This window comes from Sordaria macrospora, chromosome 1 (assembly GCF_033870435.1).
Source record: "Sordaria macrospora chromosome 1, complete sequence".
Lineage (NCBI taxonomy): Eukaryota > Fungi > Ascomycota > Sordariomycetes > Sordariales > Sordariaceae > Sordaria > Sordaria macrospora.
The window spans coordinates 221314-241996 of NC_089371.1; the positions used below are offsets into that span (position 1 = coordinate 221314).

General features: G+C 51.6%; 5 protein-coding genes and 1 non-coding gene across 6 annotated transcripts; 2 read left to right on the forward strand and 4 right to left on the reverse strand.

The window, feature by feature from the left end:
• Nucleotides 1-84: 84 nt before the first annotated feature.
• Nucleotides 85-471, forward strand: SMAC4_12998 (uncharacterized protein; the record flags this gene model as incomplete). The annotated part of the gene is made up of 1 exon (XM_066091207.1): nucleotides 85-471. The coding sequence occupies one exon, from the start codon at nucleotides 85-87 to the stop codon at nucleotides 469-471; it is 387 nt and encodes a 128-aa protein (XP_065945447.1).
• A 4716-nt stretch (nucleotides 472-5187) lies between these two features.
• Nucleotides 5188-6396, reverse strand: SMAC4_12999 (uncharacterized protein; the record flags this gene model as incomplete). The annotated part of the gene is made up of 5 exons (XM_066091208.1): nucleotides 5188-5226; nucleotides 5407-5457; nucleotides 5519-5564; nucleotides 5638-6101; nucleotides 6172-6396. The coding sequence occupies 5 exons, from the start codon at nucleotides 6394-6396 to the stop codon at nucleotides 5188-5190; spliced, it is 825 nt and encodes a 274-aa protein (XP_065945448.1).
• Nucleotides 6397-9025: 2629 nt separating this feature from the next.
• On the reverse strand, nucleotides 9026-9982 carry SMAC4_09579 (uncharacterized protein; the record flags this gene model as incomplete). Its single annotated transcript, XM_003343660.1, has 2 exons — nucleotides 9026-9306; nucleotides 9364-9982. 2 exons carry the CDS (start codon nucleotides 9980-9982, stop codon nucleotides 9026-9028), a joined length of 900 nt encoding a protein of 299 aa, XP_003343708.1.
• A 2960-nt stretch (nucleotides 9983-12942) lies between these two features.
• Nucleotides 12943-14571, reverse strand: SMAC4_13000 (uncharacterized protein). Its single transcript, XM_066091209.1, has 3 exons — nucleotides 13774-14571; nucleotides 13461-13707; nucleotides 12943-13386 (listed from the first exon to the last, which is right to left on the reverse strand). Exons 1-2 carry the CDS (start codon nucleotides 14082-14084, stop codon nucleotides 13647-13649), a joined length of 372 nt encoding a protein of 123 aa, XP_065945449.1. The 5' UTR covers nucleotides 14085-14571; the 3' UTR covers nucleotides 12943-13386; nucleotides 13461-13646.
• Nucleotides 14572-15258: 687 nt separating this feature from the next.
• SMAC4_09589 (uncharacterized protein) lies at nucleotides 15259-19528 on the reverse strand. Its single transcript, XM_066090979.1, has 2 exons — nucleotides 16470-19528; nucleotides 15259-16410 (listed from the first exon to the last, which is right to left on the reverse strand). The coding sequence occupies exons 1-2, from the start codon at nucleotides 19055-19057 to the stop codon at nucleotides 15654-15656; spliced, it is 3345 nt and encodes a 1114-aa protein (XP_065945450.1). The 5' UTR covers nucleotides 19058-19528; the 3' UTR covers nucleotides 15259-15653.
• Nucleotides 19529-20288: 760 nt separating this feature from the next.
• On the forward strand, nucleotides 20289-20370 carry SMAC4_13001. Its single transcript is given in 2 exon segments — nucleotides 20289-20325; nucleotides 20336-20370. It is a non-coding gene; the product is annotated as a tRNA-Glu (tRNA).
• Nucleotides 20371-20683: the final 313 nt, after the last annotated feature.

The following is a 20683-nucleotide window of genomic DNA, read 5'->3' on the forward strand; positions in this document are numbered from 1 at the left end:
CCCCCCAACCACCGCTGCCGGCTATAATACCGGTTACACCTCTGCCGGACTCTATTTTCGTCTCCAAACATTCACAACATCAAAATGTCTACGCCTTCGCCCTCTGGGGCCCCCCAACCACCGCTGCCGGCTATAATACCGGTTACACCTCTGCCGGACTCTATTTTCGTCCTGCCCCCGCCCTCCACGACGGCGCAGTCGGCCAAGAGAGCCCGAACTGCGGACGAGGAAGCCCGTCCTGCCCACGCCACCACCGCCACCTCTGCTGCTTCCGGCCCCATCACGTCTTTCGCTGAGACCCTCATCTCTGAAGCTCTCGCCAAAGCGGAGGTCTATCGCTCCTTCGCCGCCTTTCTTGACACCGAACTCGCCCGCTTCTCCGCCGTCTCGCCCGCTCACGCACGTGAAGCTGACCGCCTCGCACGGACCATCACCGCCGCCCTACAGAAAAACTCTGCCTCACCTCTGTGACGAACCGTTACAAGCACAGGAGTATTATCGCTGGGATAGAACAATAGAGTAACGGAGTAGTATCCAAAAGGTACTGGTAGGTTGTGATAGCTATTGCTTGCTGAAGGTCCGGTAACAAGAGGCCTGGGAAGGCCTTCTTTTATACCGGCCTTCCTGGACCCGATATACTGGACCCGTGGACCCGGGCTTAGGACCCGGGACTTCGGGTCCTCCCTTTGGGTCCTCCCTTCGGGTTCTACCTGATTGGTCATCTAGTCTAGCCTACATAGGATTCTCTGATTGGATCGTAACAAAGGGGTTATCTTACGGGCCTTTTTACGTCAGCGTAGTTTTTAAGTCAGCGTATAAACGCAATGACTTCGAGCTGGACTTGGATGTCAGACGGAGAAAAGCCCTGGTATCTGCCAACGCAGACATCTTCAAGAAGCGCGGGACGCACGCAAATGGAGGATATTGAGCTCGGTCACGGGGCGATTTTCCCAGAGGATGGAGACTTTTCATTGGATTTTGCTTAACTATCTCTCCAAGGTTTTGCTAGCAAGCCTCGTTTACTCATTGATACCTCTACCTAGGTACCTCTACCTAGGCCGTGGATTTTCCTATGACTTGGGACAGGAAATCACAAACACAGAATCAATTCAGATCCGGCGCCTGATTTGGCTTGATTGCAATATAGAATCGTGGGTCCGAGTTTGCGTTTCATGTTGAGGGTGCAGTTGAACTGCTTTGTCAGGATGTGTTTCGGGGAGGGGAGGAGAAACAGCCATATAGGTAGGTGAATCAAAATTGGCTTGGTTCCGAGCTCGATGTGGATTACTGAGCCGCATGGTGTTTCGTGGAGGTGATTACATATCCTTACAACAATGACAACATAGGTACGTGGCGATCCAAACCCGCCGAGATGTCCAAGATCTGGGTTCACCGCACCAAACCCTCATGCAAACTCTATAAGTCCACTTGCCCACAAAACAACATCACACCACGAAAAGAAATCATCTAAAGGATTACAAGTGTACCTGATTGAGGACTCTAACTCGCTGTTCAAAAAAAAATTAAATCTTTTTTTAAATTTTTTTCAAAAGACTGGGCTACGTAGCGCTCAAACCCGGTCCAAAGTCCCCTGGTTAAAAGTCGACCCTCTCAGACACTCGGATGCAATACCCCCGATATAACAATTTGAGAGCTCTATATGTGGAGGAAATATTTGAATAAAGACGTTTTTTCCGTATTGAAGGAATCGATTTAATTACTAGTCCATGGTTATTGTTTCGTCGCCGGTTGTTGTTGGAGGTCTCTTTTTTCCGTGAACCCAAGCTTTTTGGACCACACTGGTATCGCAGACAACCAAAGCCAAGTCCCGCGACGACGGAAGGCCCATTCCCAAATGTTTATTGGCTTGCGATATAGAAGATGCTGGCTTCACTTCGTCATTGTCAGCGATTGCTTTCTATATTTACCTCTGCTGCTGTGTGTCTGGATTTATTTTCCCATTGCTGGGATCGTTCAACTTGGTTACCTACTTCACGTGCATCTTCCAATGCATTCCCAAGAACAGAAAGACGTCTCACTATCATGTTTCGTATGCCAAGTCTGAAGGACACATGGGGAAAGGTAAAGTAAGATTGTCTTGTGATGAGAACGTCCGAACTCACCAAGGAACAAGTTATAACCCATCGTATCTTCAGATCTGACCACTCAAAACCCTTGGCTTCCGTTCCCAGACCGACCCATCGGTGATGATGTATTTTGTAGCACGTATATGTCGCCCCGTCTGTGCACACACCAGTCCCCAGTCCAGTCGATACCCCCTTCATGCTGCGTACGCTACTACCTTACCTTTGTTCCGCCTCAACAACGACTCCGAGCTTTCCGTCATATACTGGCGGCTCGCCCACTGGGCGATTCGATTACAAGTCTTGGGCCGCGTTTACGCTATGGGCAACACATGATTTACACTGGCAATAGGCCTCGGTTTGCCCTCGGATCAATGGTTTTGGTGGACAATTAGGGCATTGCTCTTAATTTTGTATGCTAGACTCACCGGTGCGGCACGTCTCATGCCCTACGGGAGGCGGAAGTAGACGTTAAAAATAACAACAACAACAACAACAAAAAAAAAGCCATGTACTTGGCACCGATGGTGACAAGATTCTGGAAACGGACGTTGGCGAGGTTGTTTTCGAAAAGCATCAGCGCCTTTTGACATAACTGCGTATCGATGCAGGTCTGCGCATATGTTGAGAACCACTGGGTAATCGGATGGTCATTAGTACCTTGGAAGTAGATGCAAGGAGCAATGGCTGTATCTGGGTCATCACTTACAGTGTAGATGCCTGCACCAGCGACAAATATGTTTGCCGAACTTCTTATAACCACAGACCAGGATTGGTCACAGCCACTGAATTCATTTCCACCAGCACATGTATAATTGGGGTCCCCCGGCAAAAGGCCAACAACGGCAGCAAAAGGAGCTGGTGGTGGCGGAGTCGGTTGGAAGTAGGGCGATTCGGTTTGCAACATACCAGCGTATATGTTTGCTGCCTTGTGGAAGTTGTACTGGTAGAACACGGCGTGCTCGGACGCAGTGCCGTAAAGCCTTTAGTCATGAGGTTAGTCTCTTGGACTCCAGAGCTGTGATGGGAGGAAGACAAGATGTGAAAGCTTACCAAGTGGGTTTCGTGCTTTCAATCAAAAAGCCACGAGCAACATATATAGAGGTCTGCATCATGCTATTGTTTCCACTGACCAGATCAGGGTCACTGGTGGCAGGTAGGGAGTTGTTAGTCCAGCCAGTCACAGAGGTGGTACCTTTACTCTTCTTCATGTTGGGGGAACAGTAGAGCACAACTTACTCAAGCATGTGGTCCGCTCCCCAAAGCCACATATTTTCAAAGTAACCCGACGCCGATGGGGTAAGATGCATCATCAAACTAGCAGCAGAGCAGCCTGAATTGATACCGCTCGTGACGGGAGGACACTCTGCAGGTGTCAATTTTGTTCCCGCCGCACCTCCTATGCGTACGTGGCAATCCCAAAGCCCGGCGGAGCCTTGTGTATCAGCTTGTATATTCCATTCGATGGCAATCAGACCGGCTGTCGCACCGCGTGTCGTGAAAAGGAGGTCCTGCATCTCCACATTACCAACGTCCCCGGCATTTCCAACTTTGATCATGGCCTTGGGATTGCTAAAGTAGATATGAATCAGCGTTTGGACAGCAAATAAAGAGACAAAGAGCTGTAACGAACCTGGCATCCGAGAAATACGAGCCTGACGCAACCAGTTGGGACCATGCTTCACCCACAATCTTGGCACCAGAGGGGATAGTGACGGTCGAGGTGAGAATGTATGATCCGGCGTCGACGAAGAGAATCTTGCCCAAACTTGCGTATAGCGCCGCCTGGAACACTTTTGTGTCGTCGGTAGAGCCGTCACCTTTACACCCGAGGTCCTTTGTATGCACAAACATGGAAGTAGCTTGATCTTCGTACTGAGGCCTGGGGCGTTCAAAATAGTTTCCTTGGGGATCTAGAAGTGTCTAATGCCTTCAATAGTTTCCGATTTGCCCACCCATAGAGAAAGTACGAGCCGTCGTCGATCCTTCATAGACAGGTCCAACGACCCACTGGTCTATTACAGGCGACGAAGCCAGAAGGGTGGCGCCAGTGGTATCGGCTACAGCAACCGAGACACCTGAAAGGACAATGTTATCAAGGGCAATCCCTGTGCTGCCCTTTCCAGGAGTTGCTGTTATGGGATTGACAATGACGACAGTACCGACGTTTGTAAATGAAGAGTCTATGATTGAGACAGAGCCGACTATAGGAAATGGGGAGTTAGCATGATACCTTTGAGCTGTAACAGAAGGTAGAGATATGAAAAGCGTCTCGCAGGGCCTTTGATGCTGTACGGACAAGAAAGACACCAGATCCGAAGGGGCGGGAGAAAAAGAGCTGGGAGGACACTCACTGTTGCCAACGCCACCATCACCGACGAGCTGAAATCCCGTCTTCACATTGTTCATGGTGATGGACTTCCATACCAATCCCCAGTCCCAGATAACCTGGATTCCAACTGTGCATCCATTGAACTTGAGGCGTTGCGCAGTGAACTGCTGCTCGCCACCTTTGAGCCCGATTCCACCCCCGGTAAATGTGACGTCGGAAATGCCTCCACCGGAGCCATTCTCTGCGAACAAACCTATCTGGGACGAGCCAGCTGCTGCTATCAACTCGACGTTTTGAAGGCTTGTGGCTTGAGCGACTTGGTATTGGAGACAGGTGACCGTGGTTCCTGAAGTGACCTTTCGGATGTCTATGACGATGTTTCGAATTTGACGGTAGAAATTGGCGGTGTTGACGTAGTACCTAGAAGATAAGTAGGTAGGGAGTCAGTCTCGCATGTCCTCGAATACCTCTGCCTAGACAATGTGGAATGCGTGCATGTAGGTACCGGTAGGGAGTGGTTATGAGGGTTGAGACGGATGGATAAGGTAGTTTGGGGTCCGAATTATTACGTACTCAGGGTCCCCGCCATCAACACCCTGGCCTCCGTCGCCGGTATACTCATCCGTGGATAAGACACCTAGACCAACAAATCTTGGAGCAGCGACGATGGTCGGCCGGTTGTTAGCATCTCCAATGACCTGTGTTCCGAAGGGCAGGGCTATAGTCGAGGATACTAGGTAAGTCCCCGGGGGGAAATACACAATGGCGTTCTTAGTCGTAGACCCATTGCATCCTTTGCCACATCGGGTGCTGTTTGTCCCCATGGCCATGTTGATAGCTTTTGTGTCATCCTGTGCACCGAGGAGGGAGAGTCGTAAGTCAGTATAAGCACAGACAAACCAGTTAATATAATAAAGCTGGGTATATATGTGGTCGTGCGGAGGAGAGTATGGGATGGGTTGGGCTTCTCTTTCAGCGCATCGAACTCACCGTAATACCATCTCCCACCGCTCCATAATCGAGTACATTTCTGAAGATAGCCTACATTTTGGTTAACGGATGAAACATGCCGAACATCCGGGCAGGCCTGACAATAACTCACATAGTTGGGTTCATCTCCCCAAGGCACAGTGCCTTTGCGAGCAAGACTGTGACATTGCGATGAGTGTAAGCAGGCCATTTACATTAACAACGGGAAGGAACGATTTAAAGAAGACTTACCTTTGCATCCAATACGTCCCCGCGCTTGCCGTAGCCGCACGCTTCGTGACATTCTTCCATCCGCCCATCGAGTCGGCCTCGGCTACAAGGGCTGCAGCTGCCGCGATTTCATCTGTGATATCCAGAAGCGGCGGTACATCCTGGTCAATACCTCTAGATGCCATGTTTTGCTTACCTGCAACGCCACCTCCGCCGACAATACTCCCGGGCTTCAAGCTGTATTTATTGCGGAGGGGCCGAGCCACTCGGGCCTTGTTCAGTCTTGACGAGTCGGCAAGCGCTTTCTTCACGATATTCTGTGCGGCTTCAAGGTCTTTGGCTGTCGATCTTTTGAGCAGCGGTGTAATGTTATGCTCTGGCATGCTCCGTGGCTGAGGAACGACATTCTCTGGTAGGGTCCTAGGAAGCGTCGCGTTACTGTGAAGCATAGGAATCGTTTCACCCAACAGGTCTGACTGGGGAACCTGGACATACGTAGATATTCGCGTCAGTTCCTAGATCATATAAACAACGTTGTAGCTCGTTCCAACTTACATAGTGCAGAGTCTCAGTCAGCTTGATGTGCACCCGATGTTCATACCCTTTGCCCGCCTTGATGCGGGCCCTTAGCTCTGCAGCCGTGACGGGCCTGCCAGCAAAGGTACCGTTTTCTCCTACTGAGCGTTTGTCCCGGTTCTGGTAGACGTACGTGTCCTCATCAGTCCCATCATCAACAGAGATGCGAGCAGCTATGCCATCTGAGGGTAGGGTGTCGCGCATAAAAGTGAAAAGAATGATCGATCTGTGGGCGATATACCGCGGATCGCTACTGGCTGCATCTTCGAGCACTGCACGAAGACGTCCGTGAGCGGTTGCTTGCCCCATCGGTCGTACGGGTCAGCGAAAAATGGAACTCATCTAGTTTGAAGGTATGACAGAATATTGAACGGTTCGCGATGGGCCCTACAATCTTGTTCTGCTTTGACTCCAGTCTCGCCAGTCGGGTTAGGACAGCGAATCGCGGCACACCGAGTTTGGGCCGGGTTAGAACCCCCCTCGCCGTTTCCACCCTCAACCCTAATAAACATCTCAGTATCAAACATCGGTCTCTACTCTCGGCAGCCAAAGCACATGACAAAGACCAGACATTCAAAATCACTTTTGGAAAGGGCGAAAATCTACTTACCATGTGGCCGGTGGGAACTCATCACAGCCGTACCAGATATTGCTGTAACGGATCGCATTTCCCTGTCGCTCGTGCATCAGGGCATATCCTTCCCCTGGCTCTGTCGCGGTCGTGAACCACTCGCCATCATGTCGCATAGGCTTCTGCTGATTAGTTTCCGGACATGTGTAGGTTTTCCAGCTAGGCGGACATGATGCGCTGCGACGCCTCTCCTAGTGAGTGTCCGGCTGATAGGAATTGGTGTTGCCTGTATCCAGATCATAGCCGTACACATTATTTAGAAGATGGCTGTTTGGATGTAGGTTCTGCCCTCGTGGGGTCGCCTCAAAGTTGTCGGCATTCTTGCATATTTCCTTCATGTAGAAACAGTTGTAATGAAGGTACACCGTCAAGTGGAGGTCGATAACAGGCCATGCAGGAACGGATGAAATAGACCGGCTTTAACCGTACAGAATTAGCAATGTTAACAAGGTTCCCAACCGATAACATAGGGGACGTTTGAGCAGCTTTGCCTTGGCGATATAGACAATTGTGGGGGGCAAAGGGAAACGGGTTGACTGACTAGAGGTACTGTCCGGGGTTGTTAGCTACCGGAATGTAGTCTTGGAGGTATTGAGCCTCTGACACTTGAGGAAAGAATAGATAGAAGAGCTGCGCAAAAAGCGCAAGAAGCTGCAAGACTTCCATCTCGTAGGTATAGTACAGTCAGCAACAATAGGTAGGTAGAGAACATGCAAAGAGCTAGAGTTTCTGGAGGAATAGCACCAAGTGATGGTTTATACTCATACAATATCTTATGTGTCAAGTCTCACTGTCTTCACCAGATCCACGAAGGATCCTCCAAAGCAGCTAGAAACGGACAATGGTGAAGTAGAGTCTAGAACCGGCGCGTGGAATTAGCCGCTGTGCAATAGGAGGGTACTATTCCTCCTATACAGCTAAGATTCGAATCCATGCGTGGCAGGGAATCATACTCCCAAACACCTCGTATTGGAGACGGAAAACAGCTTGAGTTGTGTTTTCATTGGGAAGGTGTATACACTATCAAATAGGCGAGGTAGGACTCGGAACGCGCGCAGAGATTGGTTGCAAAACGGCATTAAGTTGTGGACGGAGGAACGCCTAGATCGTCTCTATTGTCTATAAATGTGAAATTTGCGGGCTTGGACGCATATCAATCCCTGGTCGGGAAGAGGACATATCCTACAGTGTAGATGGATGCTTGTTGACTATGGGAATGATGCCGGAGAAGGCCGAGCTTACTCGCCACCGCTTTCTTTAGGTAGAGGTAGATTAGACAATACTACGTTTGCCCATCTGAAGAAATTTTAACTCCGAGTAGCCGCCGTTTGTTAATATCCTATACGAACTTCAAAAGGAGAAGTGTTCAGGATGATATGGCAGAATTACCGTACTACGAAGTAGCCACGGATGAGAACCAAGGAATGGATAAGAAGAAGAGAGCTTAAAACTAGGAACGTACCAAATGCAAATCTATTAGATCCATTACTACTTGGCAGGTGGTGTGAAAAAAGGTCCGGACACTCACCGGGTCTGGTTTGGTGTGAGCGTGTCCGGACTACTTTTCACATCGCTTGCTTGGTTACAAGGCTGTTTTTTGTTTACCGTTATTGTTTTTGGCCATGGTTTATCGTTCATCGTTGTTCATTTGGCTATAATCCAACGGGAAGTGGAATGACGAATGTTACCTAGATTGGGGATGATATAAGGATGGAGTGAGTAATGGAGATGATGTAGAGGTACCTTTGGGATGGCAATGAACATGTTGATGATGAGAAGGATGTACGTACCTAAGAACTTGGAAAGTTCCATCGGGAAGCGAAGCACGAAGGACTAAGGGACCAAACCAAACTGTCGCAGCCAATCAAAGCTCACAACATGTACACCACACGTTGTGTAATACTTAGCCCGATCCGACAGTTTGGATCCGAGAAAACTTGTCTCTGTAAGAATGCCAACTCTGGATACGGTTTGAGGGATTGCTCGAATGGCGCTTGTGGGATGGCTGCTGCTTCGAGTGTTATTGCTTATGGAAGCTCGTATTGTGCGTCTGCCACGGCCGCTCATTAGTTCACTGTGCTCGGTAGATAGTATAGCTAAGGGGAGGATTGCGCTCTTTTAGAATGTTCCTCAATGATTACATAGTCTAGTATTGAACGCACTCGATAGAGGTGATGATGGACTACCTCTAGACAGGAGGGATCAAGGCCCCAACGGAATGCCCGCCTCCCTCATTGCACGTCTCTGCGCGAGGTGCGCCACCAGTGAGGGAGGCATAGGATGCAAACGACGATTGGGGCTATGGCGCCGAACCCACTCCCTCTTTTCCTCTATCTCGAGTGGCTGCGAACAATGCCTGTCCACGGGCAAGCCCACCATCCATGTGTCTTCCTCCGGCGGACCACCATAATACGGCCTCTCACGTGAGACAATCTTCGCTTTGAAAATATCACCGCGCAAGCTCATAAGCCAGGGATGAACAGCTGAGGTCATAGTTAGCAAAGCCGAAGCCAACACTTGGAAGAGATATGACTACTTACCGCTGACAAAGTCACGCACCGTGACAAAATCTTCGCTGCCAGCCGTGACCACCAACTTCAGCCCTCCCTTCCGAAGCGGTCTGTCCTCTCCACAGCACTTGATGAGAAACTCCGTGTCCGAGTCCTCCTCCCAGCTACCGTCCTCCTTTTGTTCCTTCGCATAAGGCCGGACGTCGTCGTCAAGATCTCCGTAGGTGACCCACTCTTGTTGACCGCGGATGGGTGCAGGGGCATCACCACCATGACGCTTATGGTACTCCGCACAATTAGACTCATAGGTTGTGCCATGATGCTCATGCCACTTCGCCCAATCGAATTCCCATCGTCGTCCTTCGAGGTCAAAAACTGAAACCTCAAGAGACGAGACCTTTGGTTCGGTGAGGGGCAGCTGCGAGATCTCGTGCCACGTGCCAGTGTCTGGATTGAAGAATGGTTCCAGATCGTCCTTTGCACCCTTCTTATCCTTCATAACGGAAATGGCGGTAGGGAAGACACCATCGAACTCCCAATAGAGTCGCTGGGTGGCGGGAGTGTAGATGACACGTACTCCCTCGTATTTGAGCTCTCCGAACGAGGGGTAGGGAGGCCCTTCCGACTGGCCTGATTGCAAAGTTTCCATTGTTGTGTAGGAAGACTGAAGTTGCGAGATTGGGGTTGGCGACGCACAGTAGTCAGGACCTAGTGAGCACTTGGTCTGGTGTGCAAAGTGGATTGGGAATCGGAAAGTTTGTGTGCTTGGTGAGAGGCGGGAACAGAGCTAATAGCTACCTACCTGGTTAAGTATGTTACGATCCAATCGTTGAGCCTCAAGTAAGCTAGATAGATTGACCAATCAGATAGGACCCGGGGTTGAAGACCAGTATATAAGAAGGCCTCCCGGCCTTCGTTATACCTGGTTCTTCAGCAAGCAATAGCTATCACAACCTACCAGTACCTTTTGGCTACTACTCCGTTACTCTATTGTTCTATCCCAGCGATAATACTCCTGTGCTTGTAACGGTTCGTCACAAAGTACTCGAGAGGTGTCAAACGTGCTGGAAATGCCAAGGCTAGAAATGTGGCCTGATGCACTCAAAGACGGGGTACATCGAGTGCTACCTACTGTTAAACCTGCACATAACGATTCCTCGGGGACAGGGGGGTGTAACGTTAATCCCAGTATATCGTTGTGCCCAAGTATAGGTCGTTCAAGGGAGGTGAAGTTGTGCCTGAATGCCAAGACTTTGCAAACGTCTTTGAACTGCAAGATGACATAGTTGGGGCATCAGGCCTCGTCCCCTCGACTTTATTCTATCATTGAATGTCTTCCATCTTGCTCGACAACAATTTGAGTCCTTCAAACCCCCGCACTCTTCTCGAGAACCTAAAAATCTCTACTTCACTAACGATCCGCTCAATTTCGTGATGCTTTTGATCTACAGCTGCACCAGCGCTTCGACCGCGATACCGTCCACCTTCTCTGTCTATCAACAAACGAATATCACCAGTCTCAACATTTCAGTTATCCAGCTCTACTCGCGATACTATGTCGGGTGTTGTCGAGTCAGTCCAGGCCAAGGCCCAGGAAGTCACGTAAGGCCTTCGTGTTTGAAGATGTACCTGGCGGGATACTTGACACTGACGCTGTCACACGGACATCGTCCACAGTCCAGGGTCAGGGTCGCAAGGCTTAGCAGAGCCTCAACGCCTAGCATTAGCCTCAAGATGCCCGGTGGCCTCCGGCCGGACCCTCGGTCGGACCCTCGGCCACTGGCACGGCTTACCCGAACCTCTTATTGTTGTTTTTGTTGTTGTTGTTGTTGTTGTTGTTGTTGTTGTTGTTGTTGTTGTTATTTTTAACGTCTACTTCCGCCTCCCGTAAGGCATGAGACGTGCCACATCGGTGAATCTAGCGTACAAGATTAAGAGCCATGCCCTAACTGTCCACCAAACCCAATAATCCGAGGGCAAACTGAGGCTTATTGCCAGTAGATATTACGTGCTGCCCATAGCATAAACGCGGCCCAACACTTCCAGTCTAATCGCCCAGTGGGCGAGCCGCCAGTATATGGCGGGAGCTGTGAACAAATGAAAAGACAAAAGAAAGGTAAAATCACTCCTCTCCGCTCTCGCTCTCGCTCTCCTCCTCCCGTAACAGGAGCGGATGTGATTATGATCCAAGAGCCATGAGCGTGGTTCTATGAGGGCCGCCTTGGTATTCCCCGGCACCCCCTCTACGCTCTTTACACCCCTGTCCGCATATGGACAAAGGAGACTGCTACCCATCCACGCGTCGCTACGTACGTTCGTAAGGAAATGGCAGCAAGAGGGTTTACACTCGGCCATACTAGAGATCTCCTATGGGTAAAGACGCAGGGTATCACTTTCGTTAATATCCACCGCCGGTCAAACGATATTTCGGCTCTCGAGCTACTGCAAAATTGGCACACAACGACAAAGACACTCCTCAGGGAAATCTTGGGAATACCACCCTATGACCTCCCCTAGACCTAAACTAGCCAATCAGGTGCATGAATCACCAAAATACCCCTGATCTTTGGCGCTTCCGCGGCTCGGTAGCGCAAGTAGCGCGCTTGTTCCTGAATCATGATGCAGAGGTTGAGATATGCCCTGGGCGGACGGGAACAGCCACCACCTCCACCTGGAAGTTTCCAACAGAACCCTGGGAACCCCTACCTTCTTCATCCGCCTGCATTAGCCTACCTCTTCCCTTCCTGAGGGGAAGATTGGCATGTCATAACCATAGTTGGTTTGCAACACCTTTGTAGAAAAGTCGATTGGCTGAGAGCACCAGACCACAAACAAACAAACCACCATGGAATTGCAAGGCACTCGCCACTGATTGGTTCCAATGCTTCTTTGGCCTTGCTGGGCCCTGCAGCCGCCCAGTCCGGAGGTTACCTCGGCTGTCCCCGCAACCTGTCAGATTTCAAAGTACCAAATCACCTCGTTTTGGACCACTGCAGTGGTGTTAATGGCGTATGCAAAACCGTAGCGGATTTTGGTGAAAATCGCACCCATTCCTGTTAGTGAATTGAACGCTCTCACTCTCCTCCTCCCGCAAAGCCTCCTCCCGTCTCCTTTCTGAAGGAGGCGAGGGAGGAGAAGCAGAACTTTTCTGTGGAACGGCGGTAATGGCCCGTGCGAGGCGGTCCGCTTCACGTGCGTGAGCGGGCGAGACGACGGAGAAGCGGGCGAGTTCGGTGTCGAGGGCGGCAGCGAAGGAGCGGTAGACCTCCGCTTTGGCGAGAGCCTCGGAGATGAGGGTCTCAGCGCAGGACGTGATGGGGCCGGAAGCAGCAGGGGTAGCGGTGGTGGTGTGGGCGGGACGGATTTCCTCGTCCGCAGTCCGGGCTCTCTTGGCCGACTGCGCCGTCGTGGAGGGCGAGGGCGGTGTGACGAACCGTTACAAGCACAGGAGTATTATCGCTGGGATAGAACAATAGAGTAACAGTGTAGTAGCCAAAAGGTACTGATAGATTGTGATAGCTATTGCTTGCTGAAGAACCAGGTATAACGAAGGCCGGGAGGCGGCTGATAAGCGCCTGTCGTAAAACCATGATAGGTAATGTAAGAGTTCTACGAGGTATACACGCAGGTAGGGCTTGATGAAAGTTGTAATATTCGACAAAGAGAAAAAGTGAAGTCTGTGCTAGTATGGCATGGAGCTTACAGCTAAATACACAAGAGAGGTGCGGATATCGAAGGTGCCAGAAACGCCAAGGTCAGAAATGTGGTTCGTGCACCGGAGGGCAGGCCTGGCTTATATAGGGTTCAAGCCAAGCAGACACCCCTGGGTGCCAGCCCCATGACACCGACCGCCGGCCCAATCTTGTTTGTTCAATGACTCCAACCAGTCCAACGCCGGACGGGTGCTTCCAGCGTAGTAACGAGAGGACACTCCATCTTCAGGTATCTTGTTCCCTATCTCTTTCCCCTGTTCTCATTTTCCCATTTCCGTAGTTCATCCTGAAGGACAGTCGTGATGCTTGAGGACTTGTCGTTCATAATATCGCTGACAATCTGATGTAAGAAGGCGGCAGAGTGTGAGCTGGGTTTCGAGCGCAAGTATTATAAAAGGATGGGCTGAGACGTACTTTATCGACAAGCTGACGCTTTGCTTGTGCGAACTTGCAGTTGTGAGGAAGCGAGAACCGCTCCAAGGCGTTGGATATCTCAGGCGACAACTCACATTTTGTGGGGTCCTGGCAGGTTCCGGTCGAAGGCGGCATGATGGCGCTTTTCTTCTTCTTCCCCTCTCGCTGAGAAAAAGTTATGATCCTTCAAAAACTTCGGTCTGTTGTAGACTGGACGCGGCAAGGGTCGCTGGACTGGGGTATTGGGCTGCAAGGTTGTTTTTTCAGTTCATTTAGCGTAAGTGGGTCGTGGTGGCACAAGATCTCTTCTTACCGGCAGCGAGGATCGAAAACTGGGGTAGTGGGTGATGACCGGTGAGCGAGGCTTTCGAAGATGGCATTCAAAAGAATGATAGGTATGGGATATTGTAGGTTGATTCGAGAATCGAGACGCCAAGGTTTTATTGCTATTCCTTTCCTCAGGCAGTGGCCGGACTCTGTTATCTGTTTGGGATGCAAAGAGGCCCCATTAGCTTGGAAAATTTGAAAGACCAGCGTTGCGAGCAAAACAATGTTGTCCAGATCGTTGGTGGGATTTGTACAGGTGGATATGCATGGATGACGAGTTCCTATCGGCAAGTACATTCCTGAGGGGAAGGGTCGTTTGAAGCAGTTTTACACCGCTAAAGAGAAACGAATCTTGCTACCCCCAAGAACTTGCAAAAATGCGGTGTCGTATGTCTCATTATATAGTCTTCTTCTGTTCCCCTGAGTCTTCAACGCTATTAACTTGAGGATCCCAATAGGGTCGTACCGTGATACCATCTTGAGATTACCCTGAACTTTGAAACCATCTCGCACGCAAGGGAAAGTCCCCCGAGAATCGGGCTACTGTTCCATGCGACTACCGATCGCGAGTGATACCAGTTTGCCACCTTGTCTCAACACGCGAGACAGATCTCTCTTTGCCTTCATGCACCCACAAATGAACGCAGGATGTGTGGTTACGTACTATAACGCGGAAGGAAAGTGACAGTGACGTGTGGGACCTCAGGCTGCTGTGTGGTGGTTTATTCACAGGGGCGGGTGTGACAAGGGTTGTATTCAGGGCTTGGAACAGTAGTTCAATTCAGCTAGTAAACTACTTTGGTCTCGAAGGCCTTGTTGATCCTTTCAACCTCCATGAGAAGGTCGGGCCTTAAGGCCTTCTTATACCAAAGAAGGTTGGTACGTACCGAGCCCTGTGTGCCAGGCATCGGCGCGAGTCTATCTAGTTCTTCTGAATGCCAGCCTTCGTCCAGTTGCCCGTCGGTAATTCCGGTCGGTGGTTTAATTGATGAAAGTCGCTGGCGAATGTCCGTATGGCATTCTGTCGGTAATTCCGGTCGGCAGTTTGACTGATGAATGTCACCGGCGAATGTCCGTGTGACAGGGGGTGCAATGCAATGCGCTAACACATTCCGCCCGGAAGTACTGTGAAACCTGTTAGCGACTGGCTGTAGCGAATGTCATAGCCGATAAGATAACAGAATTGCATGGCGAGCAAGGTGAGAAAAAGGATGATGCCGGTGGATGATTGGCACGGTTTTGTGGACCAAAGTTGGACGACAAAACCTTACTAAGAGACTACTAAGAGACGACGACAAAGGTTACGACCTAAAATCTGTAATCATGTGTAGAAGAGGTGTACTGCAGACGACTGAAGTAACGCCAAGACTTGGTGATAGCTTCCACGTGCGAAACTTGACTACTTACCGGCCCACCTCCAGGATCACTTGCAGCCAGCGCATAACATGCATGATCACCAAAACGAAAGAGAGAGTTCAGAGTACAATCATCTAGCTCTTCTGCTTCTTCATTCCAAATGATCTATAAAGAAATGCCATCTAAAACTTTTAAGGAACAAGAAAAAATCCCAAGCAGTCCGCAAAAAGTAAAGCAAAGCAAAAACGAAAACGCCTTCTAGTCTATCCCCCCTTGTGATTCCCCTTATTCGAGCCCCGTTGAAAAAGTCCGAAAAATCCCATCGATCGCTGCAGCCCCACTGAGAAAGGCCAATTCTAAACCATAGTCTCTTCGCTTTTGTCTTTCCTTCGCATATCGTCTTCTTCTCTACACATCTTTGGATATCGCTAAAACTGCAACGCAAGAATCACCATATTCCATCCATCCATGCTAGGGTATGCAAAACTCCTCCTCCTGTTTGGTAAGCACTTAATCCTCATCCTCATCATCCGTATCCTTGGGATGCGGCGTTCCCTTAGGGCTGTTGAGCCACTCAATGTGCCTCAACCTCCTACGAGCCTCACGCTCCTTCATCTCCTTCTTGGTCATCTTCTTCTTCTTCTTGGCCTTGAAAGCCATGCTGTCGCCAGTAATGCCCAGGGAGCCGTTGTCCTCGGCACCAGAGTTAACGGCAGTGCTAGGCTCGCTCGCACCCATGGGTGTGTTGAGGCCGCTGGTGACTGCGGAGGCAGGCTTGCTGCTGTCCTCGAAGCGATCGAGAGCGGCAGAGTTCTGACCCTTGTGGGTGACGCGGCCGTCGACGACGTTCCAGGTCTCAGAGGCAAGAGCGCCGACGAACTCTTCGTTATGGGAAATCATGACGACACCACCCTTGAAGTCTCGGATGGCGACAGCGAGACCACCGAGGGAGTCACGATCCAAGAAGTTAGTAGGCTCGTCAAGAACCAACATGTGGGGGTTGTTCCACATGGCACCGGCAATGACAACCTTGACCTTCTGGCCACCGGAGAGCGAGCCGATCTCGTTGTGGTTGGCGATCTCAGGGTCGAGACCGAGGTCCTCGAAATGCTTGGAGATGATAGCGGGTTGAAGCTCACGGTAACCGAGACCCTCGCGCGAGGACTCGTGATCATCGAACTCCTGGATCAACTTCTGGAATCCGAGCTCGAGAAGTGTCTCGCGGGAGATCATGGTGTTGTGCTTGGGGAGGAAGTTGCGCCATTTGCTGTTGATACATGTTAGCCGTTGATCATTTGTTGACAAGGAAAAAAGGGGAGAACTTACACTTCATACTGGAAGGTCTTCTTGTACTTTTGACGACCGACCAGGGCCTCAACCTGCCTCTTGCCCTTGCCGTCACCGATATCGACAAACTTGTCCATCTGCTCCTTATCGGCATCCGTCAACTGGCGGGTCTGCTTCATGTGGACCTCACGATCATCACCGTGCTGGTAACGCCACTGGAGGTACTGGTTGGGGGTCTTCTCGAGATGCATCTCAACGTGCTCAAGAGCGTGCTGCTTGATGTAACCGATACGAAGGTTGGGGTGCTTCTCGACCTTGCCCTGGGTGGGGATGACCTCGCCAGTAAGCAACTTGATCAGGGTAGACTTGCCAGCACCGTTGGGGCCGATAATGGCCACGCGGGAGGAGAGAGTGAGCTGGCAGGTGACACCGCTGAGCGAAGGCTTAGGGGCATTGGGGTAGGTGAAGGAGACATCCGTCATGCGGATAATGGCACGAGTCGCCGACTTGACGCCGGACAAGATACCCGGAGGAGGGAACTTGAACTGAACGTTGGAGGCAGAGAGGGTATAGTAGGCCTTGGCCTCGGGGCGGACGTTGACGAAGGCAGCGAGGTTGCCCTTGTAATGGCCAAGCTTCTTGTTGGGCTCGTAGTGGTAGATATCGGTGGTGACGTTGTCGAGGAAACCGGAGTCGTGAGAAACAATCAGGGAGGTGATGTCGGTGTGCGACTTGAGGTACTCCTCGAGCCACTTGATGTTGGCAACATCAAGATGGTTAGTAGGTTCGTCGAGCAACAGGACATCGGCCTTCTGAAGCATGGCGCGAGCCAAGGCGAGCTTCATCTTCCAACCACCAGAGAGCGAGCCGACCTTTTGCGACTGACGACCCTCGGGGCCAGCTGTGAAACCGAACTCGGCAAGAACTTCAGAAATGCGTTCGCGACCCTCCGAGGCAATTGTAGGATCCTTGGCCATGAAGTCAAGAATAGTGATATCGGCATCCTCGCCCTGGTTGTGCTCAACGTAGCAGGTACGGAGTACATCCTGGGAAGGGAAACCCTCGAGCTTGCCGGAAGCAATGGCCTTCATAAGGGTAGACTTGCCGGCACCGTTGCGACCGCAGAGACCGTAACGGTGACCCTTGAGCAGGCGGAGGTTGGTGTGCTGGAGCAGAAGCATACCACCGTAGGCAAGGGAGAAGTCGGCGTTGACAATCTCAATCTCGCCGTCGTCCTCCTTCTCGGGAACACCATACTTGATGGCATCCTCGTCGACGAAGTGCTTCTGAACGGCCTCACCGACAGCGACAGGGTCAGCGACGAGGAATTTGAGATAAGGGCCGGTTCTGGCAGCAATGCGGTTGCAGTGGCGGTGGTTGACATCCTCGGCAACCATCTCGCCAACGTACTGGCGAACAGCCTGGTAGACGACGGGGTCGCCAATAAGGCCACCAGCCTTCTTGACCTCGGCGTCCAGTACCTTGCCAACGTCCTCAGCCTGTGTGCGCTCGATAACCTTGTCCTGGTCGGTACCCATGGCCTTGTCCATGACAGCGAGAGCGCGAGTGGCGATCTCACGGACCTCGGGGAGAGAAGCGCGGTCGACAACGCTCTTGATGCCGGGCTGGAGCTTGGGAAGGAAAGTACGAGCCTCGATGGGGTCGTGGACGAGCTTGGTCAAGTTCTCGGTAATAACAACAGTCTGGCGGAGAACCTCCTGGGGAGTGCCGGGGTTGCTGAGAGAGCGCTCCAAGAAGGGGGTAAGGAGGGCCAAGACAGGGGCGGTGACGATGGCCACGAAGGTGGTCATGGAAAGGGCGTGGATGGCCTTCTGGACGGCGGCAGCCGAGGGGTGCTGCATGGTCTCGATAAGGAGGGGAATGCGAGGAGCGACATCGTCGTTGGAGAGCAGGGTGGTAAGAGCGTTCATAGTCTTGACAGCCTGCTTGGCGACCTCGGTCTTCATGTCGAGCATGCCGCCCTCAACAATGGGGATCAGGCGGGCGAGCTTGGTGCCCATGGACTCGCGGAGAACATCCTGCTCGGCAGCCTGCTCCTTGGTGGTACCGATTGTGATTTGGGCCTTGATGGAGATCTTCTCGACCAGCTGGTAGGCGCCAATGGTTCCCTGCCACTTGCCGGTGGGTTTTTCGAGGTAGGCAATGAGGGTGGGCAGAAGGCCAACGACGAGAGCCTCGGGGCTCAGGTTGTTGTAGAGGGCATCGAGACCGTACTGGGCAGCCTCGCGGACGACGGCACCCTTATCGGCAAGGGCGTCGAGAGCGCAAGCGACTAGGCCGGCTTCGGTGGATGTGAGGAGGGTCTCGCTGGCGGGCTGGCGAGGAGGGAACCTCTCGAAGATGGCACCGAGGAGGTTCTGGGCGCCTTCGCGCTTGAGACCGCTCTTCTTGTCGGCGGCGGCCTTCTTGAGTTCGGTGACGACACCGTAGAATTCGAGGCCACGGTAGCCGTAGGACTGGAGGAGGACTTCGCAGAGACCGTAGGCGGCGTCGATGGAGGCTTGCGACGTCTTTGCGGTGAAGACAGTGTCGAGGATGGAGGACACATCGGCCTGGCTGACGGGCGGCGCGGCGCCAACATCAGCGACCATGATAGGGACAGTCATGGTGTCTTTTTTTGCTGGGTTTTCTGGTATATAAAGAGGGGAGATTTGGGAGTGTCAAAAAGAGACGGTCTCTGATAGAGGACCTAGGGCGAGAAATGCCCGTAGCGACACAAGGCGGAAGGGGAAGAAAGGGAAGCCTTGGTTGATGCTGTCGCAAACGCAGACAGATCGGGTGGTGGTGGATGGTGTGTGGTTTGGAGGTGAAGCAAAAAAAGGGAAGAGGAAGGGAAAGGGAAGAAAGGGAAAAATGGAATGCAAAGACTGCACAGCACTCGACGCAGTGTCTGCTTCCGCTTTGCTGGAGTCGGACTGCGGGTGGACTGCCCGGTCTGACTGGGACACGGCAAGAAGGGGAAGGCGGTGGCGGGTCCCTGGGGAGCGGTGGACTCTGGGGCACAGCGCTCTGTCGGTGTCTTTTTTTGCGAGGACCTCTTTGGGCGGCAACAGCGAAACAAAAGAGCTCCACCAAAATTCTTTTTTTCTCCCCTTGACTTTGTCTGTTCGGTCTCTTATCAGCTTATCGCTGCTTACCGGTGTCAGTGATTGGTCAATAAGGAGGCCCTTGCTTACACATGTGGAGCCCATTCGGTAAGCCAAGACTTTTCTTTCAGGGACTTCACTGCGGCCCTTGTCGGGCTGCAGGCATTCTGTCGGGCATGTGCTGGCAGTGTCAGTGCGCCCTGCAGCTGTCAGGGCATCCGCCATCGAAGTTCGAAACCATCAAGGTCCCCGAACTGAGGACCAGCGTCAACTTCCCAAAGAGCTGAAAACCACTAGAAACACCTCTGAGATGTCGTACTGGGGAGAGATCATTTGCTGAGACTCCAGGAATATGAAATACATCATCGAATGTCTTTTGGGCCGCCCGATGTCTAACAATTAACGAGTGTCCAACTTCTATTGCTGGAGACAAACCCATGTCATCTTCAGTCTCTGAGTTGTCTTTGGGCTCGAGATACCCACCATTGAAATCTCAAAGAAACAGATGTTGGTTCCAGGTTTAGTCTTTTATGTCGTAAATATCATAATGCAGCAGTGCTATCCTTCATCTCATTCCTCCCAGGTCCGATGTATCCACCCGTTTGTTCCTGCTTCCTTTCACGTCCTGCCCCTTCCCTTGCCAAACAGCCCAACATAACAAGCAAGCCCGCCCCTTCCCTAGGGGACAGACGCAAACAGCCCATCATAAACCTGAATTTTCAGCCCAATCTCCAACAAGAGCTGCAAAAAGACCTTACTGGTGTATCGGTTAACATGGCGGATTCTCAGTCTCAAAACTTCCGCAGCGCAGGGTTCAACTCCCTGGTAGGGTAACTTTTTTGTCCCCTTTTCCTTCATCGTTCTAGTTTTTCCACGTCTTACGGTCTTAGTATCGTCCGGTGGTCAACACCGAGACATATGGGGACGGGAGCGGGATATGAAAGACACACTCCCCCCACTACCACTAGCCCTTTTACGACACCGAAACATTTAAAATGACGCCGTTTCATTGGGGGGCCGTCCCGGTATATTGGCTCTCGGTCCGAAAAGTGTCAGCCACTCCGGGTTATGTCGTCCAGTAGGGCTGTAGGGCTGCTAGGGCTGCTGGGGCAGTTAGGGCATTGAGTAAGCGCCGCCACGAAGTAC